General features: G+C 38.7%; 1 protein-coding gene across 1 annotated transcript; it reads left to right on the top strand.

Annotated features, from left to right (window-relative positions):
* Positions 1 to 4,589: 4,589 nt before the first annotated feature.
* LOC310649081 (vomeronasal type-2 receptor 26-like) lies at positions 4,590 to 11,916 on the top strand (the record flags this gene model as incomplete). The annotated part of the gene is made up of 5 exons (XM_083377343.1): positions 4,590 to 4,753; positions 5,868 to 6,159; positions 7,755 to 8,615; positions 9,707 to 9,833; positions 11,015 to 11,916. The coding sequence occupies 5 exons, from the start codon at positions 4,590 to 4,592 to the stop codon at positions 11,914 to 11,916; spliced, it is 2,346 nt and encodes a 781-aa protein (XP_083233469.1).
* Positions 11,917 to 22,196: the final 10,280 nt, after the last annotated feature.

The following is a 22,196-nucleotide window of genomic DNA, read 5'->3' as shown; positions in this document are numbered from 1 at the left end:
ATTATTATTATTATTATTATTATTATTATTATTATTATTATTATTACTATTATTATTATTATTATTATTATTATTGTTGTTGTTGTTGTTGTTGTTGTTTTTGTTGTTGTTGTTGTTGTTGTTGTGGTTGTGGTTGTGGTGGTGGTGGTGGTGGTGGTGGTGGTGGTGGTGGTTGTGGTTGTTGTTATTGTTTTGGAAATCAAGTTGCAACTTTAAATAATGGGCATATCTGGGTTTTTAGCTAAATGTCCAAAGAGAAAAAAAAGCAGTTTTCCTTATTTGCAAGTAAAGTACTGGGAACAATTTGGGCACTGCCTGAGAAGAAATGTGCCTCTTTGAATACTGAAATTTTCTCACTTTCTCAGTTTAGACCAATTCACAATTTATCCACCATTTCCTACAATTTAGAAAAAAGGAGTCATATAGCTTGTCAACCCTTTTCAAATTTCATTCTCTGGCTGAACCAATTTTAATTACTTTAATTACTTAATTCTCTTGACCATGACTTCAGATTGATCACTTGATTTTCTTTACATTGTTTCTGAAAAATATATTGATGACCTAAACACACTAATTAACTTTCCCTAGAGCTTACAAGCAACTCCTGAAATTGTGAGTATTGCAGCACTACAGCAGTCATTCGGCCTTACAAGCGACCTCAGTGGCTCTGCGACACACCCTGGATATTCCCTCCCTCCCCACCATGGGTCTCCCTAGGCACTAGGCCTTCAGAACTCACCCTGTAAAGATGGAGAATATTTGCTTTCTTCGCTGCTCCAGGCCTTTGATATGTTCATAGAGAATGGAGGCCTAAAATAATGCAAGATGATGCAAGATCAGTGAAGCAAGATCTCACACTACTGATCTTGCATGATCTCGTGGTTCTTTAGGCTTCTGTTCTCTGCAACAGAGAACCAAACCGAAGCTGGGGGATGCTTTGACATGCCTCCAGAAGCTGGATCAGGGCTCCGGAAGACAGGAAAAGGCCTCTACTACCTGGATCTATGGCCACAGAGTGATTTTGCACCACACACACATACACCCTGCAGCCGATCTGGGCTCCAGAGGTTTGGAAAAGACCTCTGCCACCCGGATCTGTGGCTGCAGAGTGATTTTGTGGCCTCCCTGATGGCTGATCCAGGCTCCTGAGGCCTTTTCCAAGCCTCTGGAGGCCTTTTCCAAGCCTCTGGAGCCCAGAACCATGGCTGCAGAGCAATTTTTCAGCCCCCAGTGACCCAATCTGTAATGTACTGGGTTTTTTCTTACTAAAGTGTATCATGTGGGGTTAATTGCTGGAAGGTTGCTTAAGCAGGGAAGCTGGCTAACAGCTCCCAACTCCTCAGACAACCCATCTCCAGTGCCACCATTGTCTGCTTCTAGGGTGGCAATAGGTTGCTTTAAACCTATTGGCCGCCACCTAGAGGCCAGAGTATAAATAGCTGCATTCACAGCCCTGTTTCCCAGTTCAGTTCCTGCAAGCAAATAAAGAATTATTCTTGCTGAACTCACTCGCCTTGTATTTTCAATCAAGCACAGAACCCAGTACACAACACAATCCAAACTCCTGAGGCCTTTTCCAAGCCTCCGGAGCCCAGATCCATGGTTGCAGAGAGATTCTGTGCTCCCTGCAGCCCAATACGGGCTCCGGAGGCCTTTTCCAAGCCTCCAGAGCCGAGAACTATGGCTGCTGAGAAACTCTGCACACACCCCTCAGCCTGATCTGAGCTCTGGAGTCCTTTTCTGAGCCTCAAGAGCCCAGATCTATGGCCATAGAGTGATTTTGCAGTACCCCCAGTGGCCTGATCAGGGCTCTGGAGGCTTTTTCCAAGCATCCGGAGACTGGATCCATGACCATGGAGAGATTCTGCGCCCCACAGTGGCCCATTCTGGGTTCCAGAGGACTTTTCCAAGCCTCCCAAGTCCAGATTGGTCCAGTGGGGGCCCAAAACCGCTCTGCAGTCATAGATCTTTGCTCTGGAAGTCTTTTCCAAGCTTTGGAAAAGGCCTCTGGAGCCTAGATCCATGGCCACAAAGCAATTTTGCAGCCCCCCAGTGGCCCAATCCAGGCTCCAGAGGTCTGGAAAAGAACTCCAGAGACCATATCTATGGCTACGGAGAGATTCTGTGCCCCCCAGAAGCCCGATTCATGTTCAGGAGGGCTTTTCCAAGCCTCTGGAGCCCAGATCCATGGCTGCGGAGCAAATTTATGACCTCCTAGCAATCCGATCCAGGCTCCAGAGGCCTGGAAATGACCTCCGGAACCCAGATCTATGGTAGGGGAGTGATTCTGCGTGGTCTGATCCAGGCTCTGGAGGCATTTTCCAAGCCTCCAGAAACTGGATCCATGGCTATGGAGTGATTTTGTGCCCCCCCATGGCCCAATCTGGGCTCTGGAGTCCTGGAATGGACCTGTGCCACCCAGATCTATGGATGCAGAGTGATTTTGTGGACACCCAGCAGCCTTATTCAGGCTCCAGAGGCCTGGAAAAGACCTCTGCCACCCAGATCTATGGATGTAGAGTGATTTTGTGCCCCCACTAACCAATCCAGGCTCTGGAAGCCTTGTCCAAAACTCTAGAACCTGGATCTAAGGCCATGGAGTGATTTCATGCCCCCCATGGCCCGATCTGTGCTCTGGAGGGCTGGAATAGACCTCTGCTGCCCAGATCTATGGCCTCAGAGTAATTTTGTGGACCCCTAGCAACCCAATCTGAGATCCGGAGGCCTAGAAAAGACCTCTGCTGCCAGGATCTATGGCTGCAGAGCAATTTTGCGGTCCCCAAGTGGCCTGATCCAGGTTCCAGAGGGGTTTTCCAAGCCTTCAGAAGCCTTTTCCAAGCCTCCTGAGCCTGGATATATGGCTGCAGAATGATTCCGCACCCCTCCCCATGGCCAATCCATGCACTGGAGACTTTTCCAAGCCTGGGGGGCATGTTCCATCACTAGGCACTCCTGGCCTTCCCCACTCTCAGATAAATCATGTTTACTTAATGAGCTGCATGCATTTTAACAAGCAAGAGAATGATCTCATTAAAGGAACAAAATTCACTTTATGAGTTTTTGAGTTTTGAGTGGAATGGGCAGGTTCCATTACACTCTTAAGTCAAGGACTACCTGTACATTGTTTCTGAAAAATATATTGATAACCTGAAAAATATATTGATAACCTGAAGGTTAAATATATTTAACTTCCAAATCTGGGAAACCTTGAGGTTCTCCATCTGAGAGAAGCACACAAGACATCAGTAGTCAGGAGTCCAAGAGAAGACTCAACTTAGACAATAACCTCAATAGAAATGTAATCTCACTCAGGTCTGTGGAGATTCTCTGTCATCCAGATCATAGTTGTCCAAATGATGCTTTTTCACAGGGAAACTGGACTTTCTTGCTTTTCTTTAAAGATGTTTTGCTTCTCATCCAAGATGCTTCTTTAGATCTGATTGGATGGTGGGGAATGGAAGGATTTATACTCTTTGCAGACAACTGCTCATTTGCATTATTTTAGAGAGTTGTTGAGGCCATCCAGAGGTTTATTTGTGTCATTAGAGTCACCTGAGTGATGCAAATGGATGTGGAGCCTTCTTAGAACTGTTGAAAGGACTGAGTTGTAGACTGGAGATAAATGATATCATATCCCTCTCCCTCTGTTGAGAGGGGGAATCCTTCCATTCCCCACCATCAGTGCATAAGAAGCGAAACATCTTCAAAGGAAAACAAGAAAGTCCCGTTGCCTCTGAAAAAGCATCTTTGGGACAATCTCATTCATGATTCAGTTTGTAGCAGAAAGAATAAACACCAAGTCATACCTTTGAGCCAGTCATTCTCTCTTGGCCATAAGAACAAGAGAATGGCAAAGCACTTTCAAAAGGAAAATCTATGGACTTGTTCTTGCAAGTACCACAAGTGAAGGTTGATTCTATAAACCATAACATCTAAACTGAGATTACATTTATTAAATTGAAGCCACTTAATGATATTTCAAGGACTGATGGCCGGAGAAGAGTAACAAATTCTTGGTGATCTAAAACTATGTATGTTTTCTGACAAATAATGAAGCTTTTTGGTTTAACATTGTTTCCCCATTGGTAACACCTCCTCCAAGGGCAAACGTGACTTCTGTGTCATACCATTAAACCAGTACAAACCTGATAAACCTGTACTTTTTCACATATTATTTATTTGATTTCCTTTGTCTTCTTTTCCTTCTATTGCAATCTCCTTTTCTTTTGCTGCTATGCAAAAAGCCACCAACCATTTACTCCAACCTTATTATTAATTCCTATTATATCAGAAAAGCAAAAGATGTTGTGTCCCATAATTGGCCATGTTTAATTCTACTCCTCTGTTCTCTAGGGAGTTCCAAAGAGCAAAGCAAAACATATTCAAATACAATGCATAAAGAGCAACACTGTATGAGTTGGTTTTTCTTATATACTGTAGCTCTTCATTCAGATTATCCAAGAGAAAGAAGCAAAGTGTTAGGTTGCCCTATATTCAAAAGCCATATCAACAATCATTTGTGAAATACACATCTATGATTTGGAGTCTTCCTCTTCAAACTGTGGGTGAAAAAATAACTTCTTCAGGTCATGTTCCATGATGCTAAATGCACCATCGACAATCCAACTGTTAAATACAAGTCTTACTATTCAGGTGATCTCATCATTGGTGGCGTTATTTCTCTGATCTACGTGATGTCTAACTTGATTACCTTCAAAAGAATTCCATCTGAAGAACTTATTGATGATCCCTTGTATGTAGCTGTCATTTTTTTTATTATATCAGTTCCCAACTCTGACTAGATAATTAGTTAATGTTATTTTAGGAAAGCCATACATGATTGAAATATAACTTTTATCTCCTTTAACTTTTAGTTCCTCTACTCACAGATTCTATTTTATTTCTTAATAGAATAGAATAGAATAGAATAGAATAGAATAGAATAGAATAGAATAGAATAGAATAGAATAGAATAGAATATTGTCACTTTAAATGTACACTAATCAGCATAAATTAAAATTTAATTTTGTTGCATTCAGCTCTGAAAAAATATCATTATGCAAATACCCACATAGACACATATATATGACACAGAGAAACCTTACAATCTAGTTCGAATGTATACATATAAGAAAGAAAGAAAGAAAGAAAGAAAGAAAGAAAGAAAGAAAGAAAGAAAGAAAGAAAGAAAGAAAGAAAGAAAGAAAGAAAGAAAGAAAGAAATCTGTAGCACTCTACTCAGTCCTTTCTGGTTTCCTAATGTTTCTGCCCAAATTTACATGGAACAACAATTCCAGCATACAGCTGTATGCCTGTAAATGATCAGATCACATCCTGTAAGAAACAGACATTTCTGTGAGCTAAACTTACAGTTAATTATTTTATTTCTGAGACTAAGTATATGCAGAAGTTCCAAGTCACTTTTCAAAAAATCTATTGAGTATGGCTGGAATTCAGAGTAGATATAACAGTGGCCCAACCAACTTGTTTTCAATTGAGAACAGTTTCTATGGTTTATGGTAATATTAAAAATAAAATCTAAGCACACTTTTATTCTATGACACATTGGCCTTTACTTCATATATAGGAAGAATTTTGCATCTTCTACTGAATTTATATATACTAGAAAAAACATTGTAAAAGGGATAATTTACAGTACTCAAAGAAATGGATAACGAACAGGTTGTAGCTTATTCTATATTCAAATTTATGGAAAGTGAGGACAGGTATTTTCTGTAGACTATCCTTGGAATCTTGGAGTCTAATTTTGAATCTTTCTATTAACAAAGATTATTCAATTATAATGTAAGAAATTCTTTGTTTGAAAATATAAATATTGTGACAGAGGCATTATCCTCCCTTTGAAGTTTCTTTCTACAGAACTATTTGCATATCTTGTCCTTGGTATTTGCTGTAAAGGAGATCAATGAAAATCCTCAGATCTTGCCAAACACCACTCTGGGCTTTGGCACATATAACAACTATTTCATGGCAACATGGACTTACCTTGCTTCTATGGAGCTTCTTTCTTCACATGACAAATTTGTTCCCAACTACAAATCCAGCATCCACCAAAACTTAGCATGTGTTATTGCTGGGCCAAACTCTGATCTTTCTCAGGTTATGGCAGATATCCTGAGTATTTACAAGATTCCACAGGTAGGAAATGCTCAAGAAAAAAGCAAACTCCTATTCTTTTTAATGGAATTTACTGGATTGGTTGTAAACTAATGTCAATCAGCAGATATATAACTTCAGGCTACACAACATTTTAACATTTTTCCTATCCTGATTTAATGAAAATTATGCTAATTTTGAGGATCTTGTCTCACATTGGAAAAACAGAAAAGAAAAGAAAAAAAGATGAATCCTCTTGGTCATAAGAGAGTATTTTATTTTAATTTGAAATAATTTCCTGTTGATTTCCATGAAATTTCCAAACCAATTAAGGTAATAACAAAACTAAAATTACAAGAAATTGAAATATATTATATATTTTGAAGATGAAAGTGGCATACTTATAATAAAGAAAGAATATATGACTGAATAGTGATTTGTTCCAGAAATGATTTAAAATAGCATTTGGGTTTGTCTGCAATTATGGAAATGTTTGTTCTATTGAGGCTAGGTGGTTTTTCCTTGGTTCATTTTTCTCTTTCCTTCACTGGATTTTGGAGTAGTTGCTTAAATGAGAAGATGATTGGAAATTACACTTAGAAGGCAATTACAATCATCCAGAAGTATTATTTACATGACAAATTTCTCTGGTTGATAAGTAGTAATAATCTAATACAGGTAGGTTTAGTACCAATAGTCTCAGTCACAATACTTTCTTCCAAGTCTTTTTTTTGTCATAGAACGCCCAGAACAGAGTTCCAGCACCCTTTTTGGATGGAACCTTGTAGGGTAGGCAAGGCGGTTTGTGTGACGTGTGTGAGTTCTGGCACCTTTTTTTCCACAAAAAAAGCACTGCTTCTTCCATGACAAAATAAGATTGCTTTAAATAATGTATTCATTCCATGACTTATGCCCCAGCATTTCTATCTAAAAGAATATAGCTGCACTCATATTCTTACTAAGAAAAGAAAGAAAGGGAAGGAGGGAGGCTTATGGTTCTAAAATAAAAAATATATAACAAAAGAGTACATTAAGACATTATTGTTAAATTACTACATAATAGATTTTTGGGGTTACAAAACCTTAATGAGAAGTTACTCTGATCATCAAATTCTGCCAATGAAATCTTTTGCTACCCATTTACTGTATATGCCCATTTTTTTCTGGATAAATATGCAGCAGGGTTGTGCCCATCACAACCAGCTATGTGAGGTGAAACTTCACAGAGAACTTAATACTGAATTGTTCAAAATGTTCAATTAACCCTACCCAAACTGGATGAAAACCAGTTTTTTGACAATCTGAAATACCTTATTAGAGGCAGAAAAGATGTAAATATACTACATCAATTCTGAAATCAAGTTTAGTTTAGACTAAACTAGAACCATACATACTGGCTTTTTATATTTTTATTCTTCTCCCAAAGCCAATGCATTCCACCCACACTGAATGTGATTCATATTTTAGAAACAATAGATTTATTTTAATTTATTTCCATAGAAATTAAAAGGCAATTCTTAATAAGGTATGAATAATCCCTGAAAATCAAACCAACAATATGGATCAGTCAGATTTAATTCATTTATTGTTTATATGAAAAATATATCCCTATACTTTGCATTTCTTAATTTCCTAAGGTTACATATGGCTCTGCTCCAGTGATGGATAACAGGATTCATACAGCTTTCTTTTATCAGATGTTTCCAAATGAACATCTTCAAATTATGGGGATTCTCCAGTTGCTGCTTCATTTTAAGTGGTCCTGGATTGGGATGCTTTTTCAACAAAATGAGATTGCTGAAAGATTTATCAGAGAAGTGCTTGTCATATTTTCCCAGAATGGAATCTGTTTCAATTACATTGAAGAGTTTCCAATAGTAACTTTTTCAAATGATTTGGAAGAAAAAATGGATAATTTTCTTCAAATATACAAAGTCGTAATGACAAGCATATCTAGTGTTGTGATTGTATATTGTGAAAATCAGGTTATGCCTCTTTTCAGAATGATCTCCTCTGTCTCAGAATATTTGGACACAACATTAGAGAGAAAAGACAAAGTCTGGATTTTTTCAGCCCAGATGGAATACACTTCACTTCCGTTTCAAAGAGATAACAGTATGGACTTCATTCATGGGGCTCTTTCTTTCTCAGTTTCCTCCAAAGAGTTATCAGGATTCAAGACATTTCTTCAGATGAGAAACAGTGTTCCAGAAAATGAAGACAGTTTTTCAAGGGTCTTTTGGGAACAAGCCTTTGGATGTTTCTTCTCAAATTCCACTTTAAATACAAAGTCAGAAGAAAGGTGCACTGGGGAAGAGACGTTGGAGAGTCTTCCAGACTCTGTTTTTCAACTGGGCATGACTGGGCAAAGCTACAGTATGTACAATGCAATGTATGGTGTGGCACATGCTCTCCAAGCCATGTATACAACCCACTCCAAGCACAGAGCAATGGCTGCTACAGGGAAGCAGAAGCTTCTTGATCATCAAGTGTGGCAGGTAAGCTCCTATATTTGCTAATGGAGCAGGTGATTTTGCTTCCATATCTTCCACTGTCTATGTAATATATAGAAAGTAATTTAAATATAATGCTGGAGGAATGATGTAGATGGATCATATGTTTTAACTTAAATGATACCAATGTTATCCTATGGTCAGATGGTGGCCAATACATTTTATAGATGATAGATAGATAGATAGATAGATAGATAGATAGATAGATAGATAGATAGATAGATAGATAGATAGATGGATGGATGGACGGACAGACAGACAAAGGTGCTGTTGGAGTCCATAGCATTTCTCTGTCTTTTTTCGTGAGCATTCTGGATGTTGTTGATCCAAGTGATGAATAGTATTATTATAATAAATAGGGAGCACTACAAATTTTTTGAAATAATATTGCTTTATATTTTTCCCATTGTTGAATACCTTTATTAATTACTGTCATGTTCTTCTCTTGAGCTTCATCACTACTTGAGAAAAGTCTCATTTAACAACAGTGCTGGAGAAAACATACTATTTGACAAGAATGGGAAGGTTGCAACTGGCTTTGATATTATCAACTGGGTCACCTTTCCAAATCAATCCTTTCTTAGGATCAAAGTTGGAAAAGTATATCCATCAGCTCATCTAGAAGGCCTTCTCTCTCTATCAGTAAATAACATTGTCTGGCCCAAGCTTTTTAACCAGGTATCTATTATTCATTTTTCATCAGCTAGTTAACTGCTCATGCTGCAGCTGAACTCTGAATACCTACACAAATTAATGAATCAAGTACAAGGGAAACAATATTCTTGATACACAGGACTTTGAAGAGGATTTTGCAGAAGAAAAAGAAGCACAATGTCCTCCTATCTATGAGCTAATTAATGCTAATATTGAAGCCTATCAGATAAATAACAGATTTTTCATTTACATGACACATTATGCAAGAAGGATATTTTATGAGACAAGCCTTGCATACTAGCACTGAATCTTTCACTGAATCTTTCTGACCAAAAGAAGAAAGAAAAGATTTCTCCAAAATGATGATTGCTAGAAAGTTATTTTTAAAATTCTAATTGTACTGTACTTTCATTTATTAACAGAGACCACCTGTTTCTCTGTGCAATGCTCGTTGCTCCTTGGGATATAGCAAGGTCAAAATAGAAGGGAGGCCATTTTGCTGTTACAAATGCCTTTGTTGCCCAGAAGGGAAAATTGCCAATCAGACAGGTAAGCGATTCCATGCAAGAAATTTTGTAATGGAATGTGACAATGCCCTTGGTGGAAAACAGCAAGAGACACTATCTCCAATGAAGAGTCATAGAAAGTAATTTTAAAAGGACCTGCCTTAATGGGTCAATAGAGCTTAACGTGGATGAGAAAGGTTTTGTGTTTTCAGACTTGCAAAATTCTTTTAATGTAGCCTTATAAGATTGTAGAATTTGCTAGCATCTTTATTTTTCCAGTCTGATTTATTCGGGAGGATTGATAACATTTGATATCTATTAAGAAAATAAAGAAAATATGGGTTTATAATTTTATTTACAAAGAGCATATATATTGGTTTCAGATTTGAGCTAAATGTCCTGATTCATACCCTTTTTTACAGAGCACCAAATTGCATTCAGATGGTTGATAAACTTCTTTCAGCATACAACATGACAAAATGCAACATATCACTGAAGATTCATTTATTGTATTCATGCATAATTTCTTTCCCAAAAAATATAAGTGTAGTAAGAGATGAAGAGGTTGAAAGAGTTCACCAGGACCATTGCCACAATGGAAAAACAGTGTCAGGAAAACTGAAATCCATGAACTCTGGCTCACTATTTTTGGACACTGCAGACAGATAATGCAAACATTATGAAATTAAATATATTATGCCATGTTTTTCCCCAAAATAAGACCCAACTGGAAAATAAGCCCTAGCAAGACCTTTCAGGATTCTTGTAATATAAGCCTCACCACAAAAATAAACCCCAATTAAAATCATCAGCCAGACAGATGCATTTAGTACTGTATTTCCCCCAGAATAAGACCTAGCCAGAAAATAAACACTAATCTGTCTTTTGTTGATCAATGTTACTATAAATATTGTTCATTTGTTCTAATGCAGCAATTTATTTCCCCTAAAGCAATGGTGTAAGTGGGAGGTACAATTCAATTTGAAATGTATAATGGTATCTGAATCAGTAATGTAATAGCAAAAGATATGTTATCAGACAAATTAGATTTAATTTTTTTTGCCTATAACTTTCCAGATAATTTGAATTTAAATTCCCTAATTCCCAGACATTGTGGTGAATACCTGGAAATTCCAGGCACTCAAATATTTTATTTCTGAAAAATGGGGATGTTTAAGCTAACTTTCAATTCTTATGTGCTTAACAACTCTATTTCTCTTCCAGATTTAGATGACTGTATCCCATGTCCTGAAGAAACCTATCCTAACAAGAACCAAGATCTGTGCATTCAAAAACATCCAACCTTCTTGTCTTACAAAGAACCCTTAGGAATCACTTTGACCAATGTTGCTTTCTTTTTTTCTTTCATCTCAGCTGTGGTACTGGGGGTCTTCATAAAAAATCAGGACACTCCCATTGTCAAAGCCAACAACCAGAACCTCACGTACACTCTTCTCATTGCTCTCTTCCACTCTTTCCTTTGCACTTTGCTTTTCATTGGACAACCTGACCAAATAAAATGTCTCATGAGACAAACTTCTTTTGGCATCATATTCTCTATAGCCCTTTCTTGTATATTGATTAAAACAACCATAGTGGTCCTTGCTTTCATGGCCACCAAACCAGGCTCCAAAATGAGAAAATGGGTGGGGAAAAGGCTGGCCAGCACTATTGTCCTGTCTTGCTCCCTGGTACAAGTCATCATTTGTAGTGTGTGGCTAGCAATTTCTCCCCCATTCCCAGATTCAGACATGCATTCCACAGTTGATGAAATTGTCCTGGAATGTAATGAAGGCTCAGTCATCATGTTTTACATTGTCCTTGGTTATATGGGTTTCTTGGCTTCTATCAGCTTTACAGTGGCCTTTCTAGCCAGAAAATTACCTGATAGCTTTAATGAAGCCAAATTTATCACCTTCAGTATGTTGGTCTTTTGTAATGTCTGGATATCCTTTTTTCCCACCTATTTGAGCAGCAAAGGAAAATACATGGTAGCTGTGGAGGTCTTCTCCATTTTGATGTCTGCAGCTGGATTACTGGGCTGCATCTTTTTCCCCAAATGCTATATTATTATTCTGAGGCCTGATTTGAACAGAAAGGAGCAGCTAATAAAGAAACATATGTGAAATCTTTTCATATATAATTATTTAGCAGGCTTATTACTCCAGTTCCAACTGGAACTTCTTTCATTTTGCTAAATTTGTTCAGAAATAGTTCTTTTTTTCAGAGTAATGAAGAACAATATATGCAGTTCATAAGACAGCCAAACCCATTATTTATATGAGCAATGAATATTCTTTCTTTTAAAAACATGGGAACAGCTATACAGTATATTTCTGGTTGAGTGAATTATAGTTTTTCCCCAAACATTCAATGCAGGAAAATGTTACATTTTTTTAGAAAAAGGATGTTTGTGGAAAAATCTGACTTCTAGTCCAAACTGCTGAGTTTTCAAACTAGATTTCAGAGGGGAAAAAGATGGATAACTCTCTCAATAGAAATGTAATCTCACTCAGGTCTATGGAGATTCTCTGTCATCCAGGTCATAATTGTCCCAAAGTTACTTTTTCATAGGGAAATTGGTCTTTCCTGCTTTTCTTTGAAGACATTTTGCTTCTCATCCAAGAAACTTCTTCAGATCTGACTGGATGGTAGGGAATCGAAGGATTTATACTCCTTGCAGACCTCTGATCATTTGCATTATTTTAGAGTTGTTGAGCCATCTAGAGATTTATCTGTGCTGTCAGGATCACCTGAGTGGTGCAAACAAATGTGGAACCTTCTTGGAACTGTTGAAAGGACTGTGTTGTAGACTGGAGAAAGATGACATTATACACCTGCCCCTCTGTTGAGAGAGAATACTTCCATTCCCCACCATCCAGTCAGAGCTGGAGAAGCAACATGGACTTACCTTGCTTCTATGGAACTTCTTTCTTCGCATGATAAATTTGTTTCCAATGCAGTATCCACCAAAACTCAGTTTGTGTTATTGCTGGGCCAAACTCTAATCTCTAGGTGAACTAAAGCCATTGATGTTTTCTGACAAATGATTTTTTTTATTTAATAATGTTATTTTCTCATTATGGGAGTCTAGTCAAAGTGCCTGTCTTCTATGTCATGCCATCTTGTCATACCATTACAAAGCTGCAATCCATTTTTTTCTTGTTGTTAGATTGAAATGACAAGTCATTTTCTCCTAGCTGAGATCAATTATCTTCTCCAATACCAAAATAACAAGAGATGTTGTGCTCCATAATTGACCACGTTTAGCTCTCCTTCTCTGGTCTCTGGGGATTTTCAAAGAGCAGAGCAAAACACACACCCAACCAAGACCGAGTGATATTATTAATATTTCTTGTCCCTAAATACATTCAAATATGATGCTTCAGGACCGTGTGATTCTGACTGTTTTTGTTATATATTTCTGCATTCAAATGATCCATGGGAAAGAATCAGAAGGTTCTATATTCAGAAGACCTATCAATGATGATCTGTGGTTTGCTATGTTACTGTTCAGGCTGTGGGTGATAAAACTGCTTTCTCAAGCCATATGCCATGATGCTGAATGCACCATCAACAGCCCTATTATTAAATACAAGTCTTACCATCCAGGTGATCTCATCATTGGTGGCATTATTTCTCTGATCTACATGATGTCTAACCTAATCACCTTCAAAACAATTCCATCTGAAGAACTTCTTGATGATCCCTTGTACGTAGTTACCATTCTTAACTATATCAGCTTCCAAACCTGATTGGATAATTAGTCAATCTATTTTGGGATGGCATAATGATTGAAATATACATTTTACCTCATTTCAGTTAACCTTCCTCTGCTCAGAGATTCTACTGTTTCTTATGTAATTCATATTAATCGGGTTAACAGTAAAATAGTGCTTTTTCTTCATTTTGTTTCATCTTCATAAAATTTTCCTACTGTACATGGTGTTGCTTAACAGATATCTTAGTATCACCCAATGCTCTGCTTTCTAGTTTCCCAATGCTTCTGCCCAACACAAATTCCACTATAGTGTTGTATACGTGTATATACAGTATATGTGTAATGGCTCAGATCACATTCTGCACAGAAAATAAATTTCTATGAGATAAAATTAAAGTTTATTTGGAGACTAAATATGCATTCTAGACAGAAGCATTTCTACTATTTCTATTATGTGGATATGTCAGTTTTTCTTGATTAAGTCTGGCAGAAATTCATCAGTGAAGAGTAGGAATAGATGTAACAGTTGCCCGATCTAACTTGCTTTCATCTGAGAAGAGATTCTAGTCTGGTATATGATAACATTAATCAAAGCACCCTTTTATTCCATAGACTTTTCCAGTGTACATCACATTCCCTCAGATATATGGAATAAGGTCCTGAGAGAGGATTTTGGGGGAAGGGGAGGGATAGGACTAGAGAATGATCTAGAATAATTCTGTAAGGGCATTATCAGGGGGGAAAAAGGAATTGTTTCAGAGATGGGAGACAAGCAGGATTATATTACATGACAGTAAGAAAATAGTACAAATGATATATGTTTTGCTTACAGAGGATCACTTGAATCAAACTTTTGTGACAAAAAGTAGATATCTCAAAAGTAAGTTAATCATTTATTGAATGAGATAAATCTTGAGAAAGGAATTCAATGACACTGGTATAGAGAGAGGGTAGAGAACAATGGGAAGAATTCATGGAAAGGAAGGTGAAAGGCAGAATCCTTTTAAATGTGAACACATAGAAAGCATAAACATGGAAGGACAACATTTTGCCTTTGTATTACATCTTCCACTGAATTTCCCCTTAGCAGTTTAGCAGTCTAACCCATCTTTGTAATTCTTTTTCTCCAATTAAACATCTTTGACATCACAGAGAGGATTTCTTAAGAAATGTTGTTTTCTAGATTTTAGATATTGCCATTTCTAATGTGCTTCAATATACAACATTTCATCTTTCAAAATGAGATAGAAACATCCCAATGTTATAAAAACATTGCAAAAAATATATTTTAGACTACTGAAAGCTATGGATACCAAAGAGGCTATCTGCCAAACAGCTGAATTTTATGGAATTGAGAGGGCAAATATTTTCTACAGACTGTCTGGCCTTGGGAGTTCAGAATCTATTTTTGAATTGTTAATAAAGATTATAAAACTGAAATGCAACAAAATCTTTGTGTGGAAATGCCATTGTTGTGACTACCCTCCCTTAAAGTTTGTTTATACAGACATACCAGCATATCTTGTTCTTGATCTTTGCTGTAAAGGAAATCAATGGAAATCCTCAGATCTTGCAAAACATCACTTTGGGATTTGGGATATCTAACAGCTATTTCATGGCAACATGGACCTACCTTGCTTCTATGAAACTTCTTTCTTCACATGAGACATTTGTTCCTAATTATAAATGCAGCATCGACCAAAACTCAGTTTGTGTTATTGCTGGACCCAATTCTCATATCTCTCAGGTTATGGCAGACATCCTGAGCATTTACAAGATTCCACAGGTAGGACTTAATGAACAAAAAAACCCCAAACATCCTATTGATATGTGAGTTCCTCTTTAATAACATTTTCTTTTGGGGGGTTGTAATTAATGGCAACCAACGAATAAATAAAGCCTAGCTAGATGTTTTCCAGTTCTGACTTTATGAAAATTATGCTGAATTGGAGGATCTTGTCTCCAACTTGAAGTAAATGGAAAGAAGATGGATCTTCTTGCTCTTAAAAGAGATTTTTCTTTCATTTTGAAATATTTTTCTGCTACTTTCCATTGAATTTCCATACAATTAAAGTAATAACAAGAAATTAAGAAAAGTAAAACATATTACATATCTAGACAATCAAAGTTGTGACTTCTTAATAAGGAAACAACATACGATTGAACAGTGATTTATTCCTACAAATACTTCAAAAGAGCATTTTGGTTTCTATGCGGACAAGTATGGAAGCAGCTGTTCTATTGAGGGTAGAAAGTTTTCCCTTGTTCATTTTTTTTCCCTTTCTTTCAGAGGAATCTGGAGCAGGAGCTTAATTAAGAAGGTGATTAGAAGTTGCACCTAGAAGGCAATTATAATTATTCAGAATATACAAAAGTTATATAGACAAGTTATAATAATGGAGTATATTAATGGATGGAAGATTAACATGGAGGGATTCAACCTTGAATTAAGGAGAAATTTTCCAATAGTGAGAACAATTAATCAGAAGCTCTATCACTGGAATATTTTTGAGAATTGATTGGACAGTCATTTGTCTGGAATGGAATAGGGTCTCCTGCTTGAGCAGGGAGATGGACTAGAAGACCTCTAATGCCCCTTTCAACTCTGTTATTCTGTATTCAGTATTACTGCCATGCCAAATCTCTTTGGCAGATAAGTAGTAATAATCTAATACAGATCATTGTAGCTCAGACAATCTCAGTCACAATAGTTTCTTCCAAGAAAAAAATATCATTGGTTCAAGCATTGTAATCGTTCCACAGCATATGCCCCAGAATTTTCATAAAGGAAGGAAGGGAGGGAGGGAGGGAGGGAGGGTGGGAGGAAGGAAGGAAGGAAGGAAGGAAGGAAGGAAGGAAGGAAGGAAGGAAGGAAGGAAGGAAGGAAGGAAGGTCAGCCTTGTTAGTTCTTTCAGACGTTCAGAGAAGAAGCACTAGCAAGGTTGTATTAAATAACATTTTACATTCTCCCTCCCTCCCATTTAGTATCTGGAAAACTAGTGAGGGTCCCATCTGAAACGTTTCTAATGCTTTCTCCCACTTGTAGAGTTAGTTACCTTTAATCAGACCATTGTCTAAACTGTGAGATTCCCTCCTCTCTTCTCACATACCATCACAAGTCTGCCTCTAGAGAAAAAAATGTCAAAGAGCTGGAAAATTGTAGGCTTTCAAGGAAAAGCTGAAAAAATATCTGTCAGAGAGGGTATGACATTTCCTATCTTGGGCTATGGTCCATGGTTCTATAAGGAAAATTAATCTATCTAGGTTGGTACAAGTCACTCATAGTGATGTTATTTTATCAGGGTTTTTTTGTTTTTCAACTTGCACTTTTAGCAAAAAGTTATCTTATAAACATGTTAGTGTTCCTTATGAATCTTTTAAAAAATCTGTTAGAGAGATCTTCTCTTATGTACATTTTTGAAGTCATAAGAGAATAATAAAAAAGTGCAATAAGATATTATTTTTACATTCTTAAATACTGGAAATTCAATGTCACAAAACCACAATGAGAAATTACATAGATCATCAAATTCTACCAATGGAATCTTTTTCTATCCATTTATATTTCCATTTCTTCTGGATAAATATGTACCCATATTTGTTGTACCTATCAGAACCAGCTAAGCTGTGAGAAACTTCCCAGAATAGTAGTTACTGATTAGTTCAATTAATATTTGTCTCTATACCCAAATTAGATGGAAACTAGTTTTCCAAAAGTCCCAAGTACACCATTGGTGGTAGAAAACAATTTTTTTTACATCAATCCTGAACATCAACTGTTTCACTAGATTAGATTTCTCTGATGTACCATAGAAAGAGGCTTTCTACATTTCTACTCTTTTCCCAATTTGAAGGTGATCCAATTGCATCATATCATTTTTAGAGACAATAGATTTCCAAAAGTTGTGACAATTTAGTGCCATTAACTTCATAGAAATTAAAGTAAGATCCTGACGGAGTTAGGAATAAGCCTGAAAACCAACCAACAATAGGATCAGTAAGATTTAACCATTTCTCAATTATATCAAATATATACACATACATTTTATATATATTTTTCTCCTAAGGTCATATATGGCTCTGCTCCAGTGATGGATAACTTGATTCATATAGCTTTCTTCTATCAAATGTATCCAAATGAACATCTTCACATTATGGGGATTCTCCAATTGCTGCTTCATTTTAACTGGACTTGGATTGGGATAATTTTTCAAGAAAATGAGATTGGTGAACGATTTTTGAGGGAAGCGCTTATCATCTTATTGCAATAAGATTGTTATTGCTGCTCACTTAGTCTTCATCCTTGATATGTAGCTGCATATCTGCCTATACTCTTGGACTCTATCTGAGCTGCAGATGGGGTGGAGATCCCTAGGCTTATGGTTCTGGGCAATTTAGACCAGTTTATTTATTTATTTATTTATTTATTTATTTATTTATTTATTTATTTATTTATTCATTTTATATACCGCCCTTCTCCCGGAGGACTCAGGGCGGTGTACAGAGCAATAAAGTAAGAATACAATAAAGCAATAAATTGAGAAAATTTTAAAACCCAAATCCATCAGGCCAGGCCGGCTTGTTGGAATAGATAAGTTTTTAGATCACGCCGGAAGGAGCGAAGGTCGGGGGCCATCCGGATTTCAGCTGGTAAGCGGTTCCAAAGGATTGGCACACCCACCGAGAATGCTCTCCCCCTGGGGGTCACCAGCCGACATTCTCTGACCGGTGGCACCCTGAGGAGGCCCTCTCTGTGGGAGCGCACAGGACGGAGGGATGTTGACGCTGGCAGTAGGTGCTTCCGTAGGTAATCCGGACCCATGCCATGTAGGGCTTTGTATGTCATCAGTAGCACCTTGAATTTCACCCAGAAGGCAACTGGAAGCCAGTGCAGCTCACGGAGCAGAGGTGTAAAATGGGAGTATCGGGAGACCCCCAAAAGCACTCGTGCAGCTGCACTCTGCACCAGCTGAAGCTTCCGAGTGGTTCTCAAGGGCAGCCCCATGTAAAGAGCGTTGCAGTAGTCAAGACGAGAGGTCACAAGTGCATGGGTGACTGTACGCATATAATCTGTATATCCTGACATGCCGGTGTGTACAGCCATTCAGTCTTGTCCGGGTTGAGTTGAAGCCTGTTCCTCCCCATCCATTCCCGGACCGCTTCCAGGCAACGGGACATCACGTCGAGGGCATCACTGATGTGGTTTGGGGTCGAGATGAAAAGCTGGGTGTCATCAGCATACTGATGATAACCCACTCCAAAACCACGGATGATCTCACCTAGCGGCTTCATATAGATGTTAAACAGGAGAGGTGAGAGGACCGACCCCTGAGGAACTCCATAAATGAGAGGCCTCGGGGTCGATCTCTGGTCACCCGCCAACACCCACTGTGAACGTTCCAGAAGGTAGGAGGAGAACCACTGAAGAACACTGCCTCCCACTCCCAATCTCCTGAGACGCCGCAGTAAGATACCATGGTCGATGGTATCAAAAGCCGCAGAGAGGTCTAATAGGACCAGGAAAGAGGAATGACCCCTGTCCCGAGCCCGCCAGAGATCATTAATCAGAGCGACCAATGCCGTCTCCGTGCTGTGTCCGGGCCTGAAACCCGATTGGTACAGGTCTAGATAATCAGTTGTCTCTGGCCCAGGGTTTGAGACCGCATAAGAGTTCACAATCAGCTGTAGATCTGGTTCATAGTGTTCATGACCCAACTCATACACATAGGCCACTCAATTTATCTGATATTTGCCTCATGATCTGGATTTTCAGGGTATTAGCATTAGTGAGGGGTCCTTGGTGCTCTTTCAGCTTGCTTGTTTTCTTGCATACATTTCATTACCCAGTCTAAGTAACATCAGTATCATCAGTGCTAGTAAGGAGGGTATTTTGCTGTCAGTTTATATTCTGGGGATGTGCCTGTCAGTGTTGGTGGGGGTGGTCTTAGAGATTTTTTGAGTGGGCTGTTTACTGTTGGCTTCTTTGGCAGTTTCTTGATTAGGATATTGTTTACTTGATTGTTGGTCTTATGCTAACCTTGGAGTTAATCTATGCTGATCTGGGTGCTGATTGCTGATGCTTGGGTCTGAATAGAATAGAATAGAATAGAATAGAATAGAATAGAATAGAATAGAATAGAATAGAATAGAATAGAATAGAATAGAATAGAATAGAATAGAATAGAATAGAATAGAATAGAATAGAATAGGAAGGGACCTTGGAGGTCTTCTAATCCAGCCCCCTGCTTAAGCAGGTGAATGTCCAATCTCTTCTTAAAAATCTCCAGTGATGGAGTGCCCAAGATTTCTGGGGGTAAGTTGTTTTACTGATTGATTGTCCTCACTGTTAGGAAGTTTCTCCTTAGTTCCAGGTTGCTTCTCTCTTTGATCATTTTACAACCATTGTTTCTCATCCTTCCCTTGGTACTTTGGTGAACAACCTGGCCCCCTCTGCCTTGTGGCAGCCCCTCAGATACTGGAACACTGCTATCATGTCTTCCCTATTTCTTCTTTTCTTTAGACTAGCCAAGCCAAGGCCCATAGCCATTTTTTGTATCTTTTAGTCTCCAGGCTTTTGATCATGTTAGTTACTCTTCTCTGATTTTTTTCCAAATTCTCAACTTTTTTTGTGTGTGATAAGGTAAGCAAAATTGATTGCAGTATTCCAAGTGTGGTCTTACTAGGGTTTTATAAAGAGGTAATAATGCTTCGCGTGATCTTGATTCTATGCCTCTGTTTATACAATCCAGGATTGTATTAGCTTTTTTGGTTGCTACTGCACACTGCTGACTCATAGTCAAGTGTTCATCCACTAGAACTCCAAGGTGCCTCTCACAGTTACTGTTTTTAAGTAGGTCTTGCCCAATTTGTATTTGTACCTTTGATTTTTCCTGCCTAAATGTAAGACTTTGCTTTTCTCCACATTGAAACTCATTTTGTTGAATAGGGCCCATTGTTCAAGTTTGTCAAGATATTTTTGGATCCTGAGTTGTCTTCTGGGGTGTTGGCTACTCCTGTCATTTTGGTGTCATCTGCAAATTTTTTATTTATTTATTTAGATTTATATACCGCCCTTTCCCGAAGGACTCAGGGCAGTTTACAGGGCATTTAAAAGAGAGTCAATACAAACGTTAAAACAAATTAAAAAAGATTAAATAAAACCCTGAGAACAGTAAAAAACCCAATTAAAATTAAAAAATTCTCAGCCTGGGCCAGAGAGCTTGAAGAGCCAGTTCTTCAGGTCCCGGCGGAATGAACGGAGGTTGGGGGCAGTCCTAAGCTCCGCAGGCAGCTGGTTCCACAGGGCAGGCACACCCACTGAGAAGGCTCTACCCCTGGGTGTAACAATCTTTAACCGGCGGCACCCTGAGAAGTCCCTCCCTGTGGGAGCGCACTGGACGAAGGGAGCTTGATGCTGGCAGCAGGTGTTCCCTCAAATATCCCGGACCCTCGCCATTTAGGGCTTTTTATCAGTTCCTCTTCAATTCCCTCATCTAAGTCATTTATGAAGATATTGAAGTGTACTGGGCCTAAAACAGAACCTTGTGGTAATCTGCTGCTTACTTATCTCCATGTAGATGTAGTGCCATTGAGGACTACTCATTGAGTATGGTTTTTTAGCCAGCTACAGATCCATCTGGTGGTGATGTTGTCTATTCCATCCTTTCCTAGCTTACCAAGGAGTAGGTTGTGGTCTACCTTGTCAAATACCTTACTGAAATCTAAGTGTGCTATGTCCACTGCATTTCGCTAGTCTACTAGTTTAGTAACTTTATCGAAGAACGAGATGAAATTGATTTGGTATGATCTGTTTTTAACAAACTCGTGCTGGCTAGTAGTTATGACTTTGTTTCCAGTTATTCGCAGATCTGTTTTTTAATTATCTTTTCTAGGATCTTCCTAGGTATTGATGTTAAACTGATTAGTCTATAGTTTCCTGGGTCTTTTTTCCCCCCTTTCTTGAAGATGGGGACTACATCACTGCCTACCTCATTGTTTGCTTTGTTTTCTTGGGATTTGCAATATATTCAAAACATAATGACAGCTGTCATAGGCCGCTTTTTATGCGGCCGCACTGACAGCTGTCAAAAGACTACGCATGTGCAACCGCCACGCGGCCTACAAGTACACGCGGCCGTTTGACAGCTGTCAAACGGCGCGCATGCGCATTGCAATTCGAGCTGTCAAAACCGCGGCAAGCCCTCAGCGGCCGCCGCAAGCTGTCAAAGTTGGCGTATGCGCAGTAGCGGCGGCGAGCTGTCAAAACGCCGGCCGCGCGCCAAAACCAGCTGACGGGATCCCCTGCCTGGCTAACTAGCTAGCGTTGTCGCTGGGGAGATTCTGCCCTAACAGCTGACCAATTGGCCCCCTGTTCTTGGCGGGAAAACGCGCCCAGCTGATTCGCTGTCCCGTTTAACAGCTGCCTATATAAGGCATGTTCTTCCCTGTTCTGTTGTCCGGGCTGACTAAATAAACCTGTTAACGAAGACGCGTCTCCCTTGTCCTTCCTGCCGATAATCCACCTGGCGACGAAGGTGGGATCCCGGTACTAGCTGAAGTCACGGGCCAGGAGCGTTGCTGTCCGGTCAACCGCTGAAGTCACTTGCTAAGTCACCGACCGGACAAGCCAACCTTCTAGGTGCCCGAAGTACCGCGGACCCGGAATGGCAAACTTAGGACACATAA

Source organism: Vipera ursinii, assembly GCF_947247035.1.
Source record: "Vipera ursinii genome assembly, chromosome: Z".
Lineage (NCBI taxonomy): Eukaryota > Metazoa > Chordata > Lepidosauria > Squamata > Viperidae > Vipera > Vipera ursinii.
The sequence above is the reverse complement of the archived record's forward strand: the minus strand, read 5'-3'. Positions and strand labels throughout refer to the sequence as shown.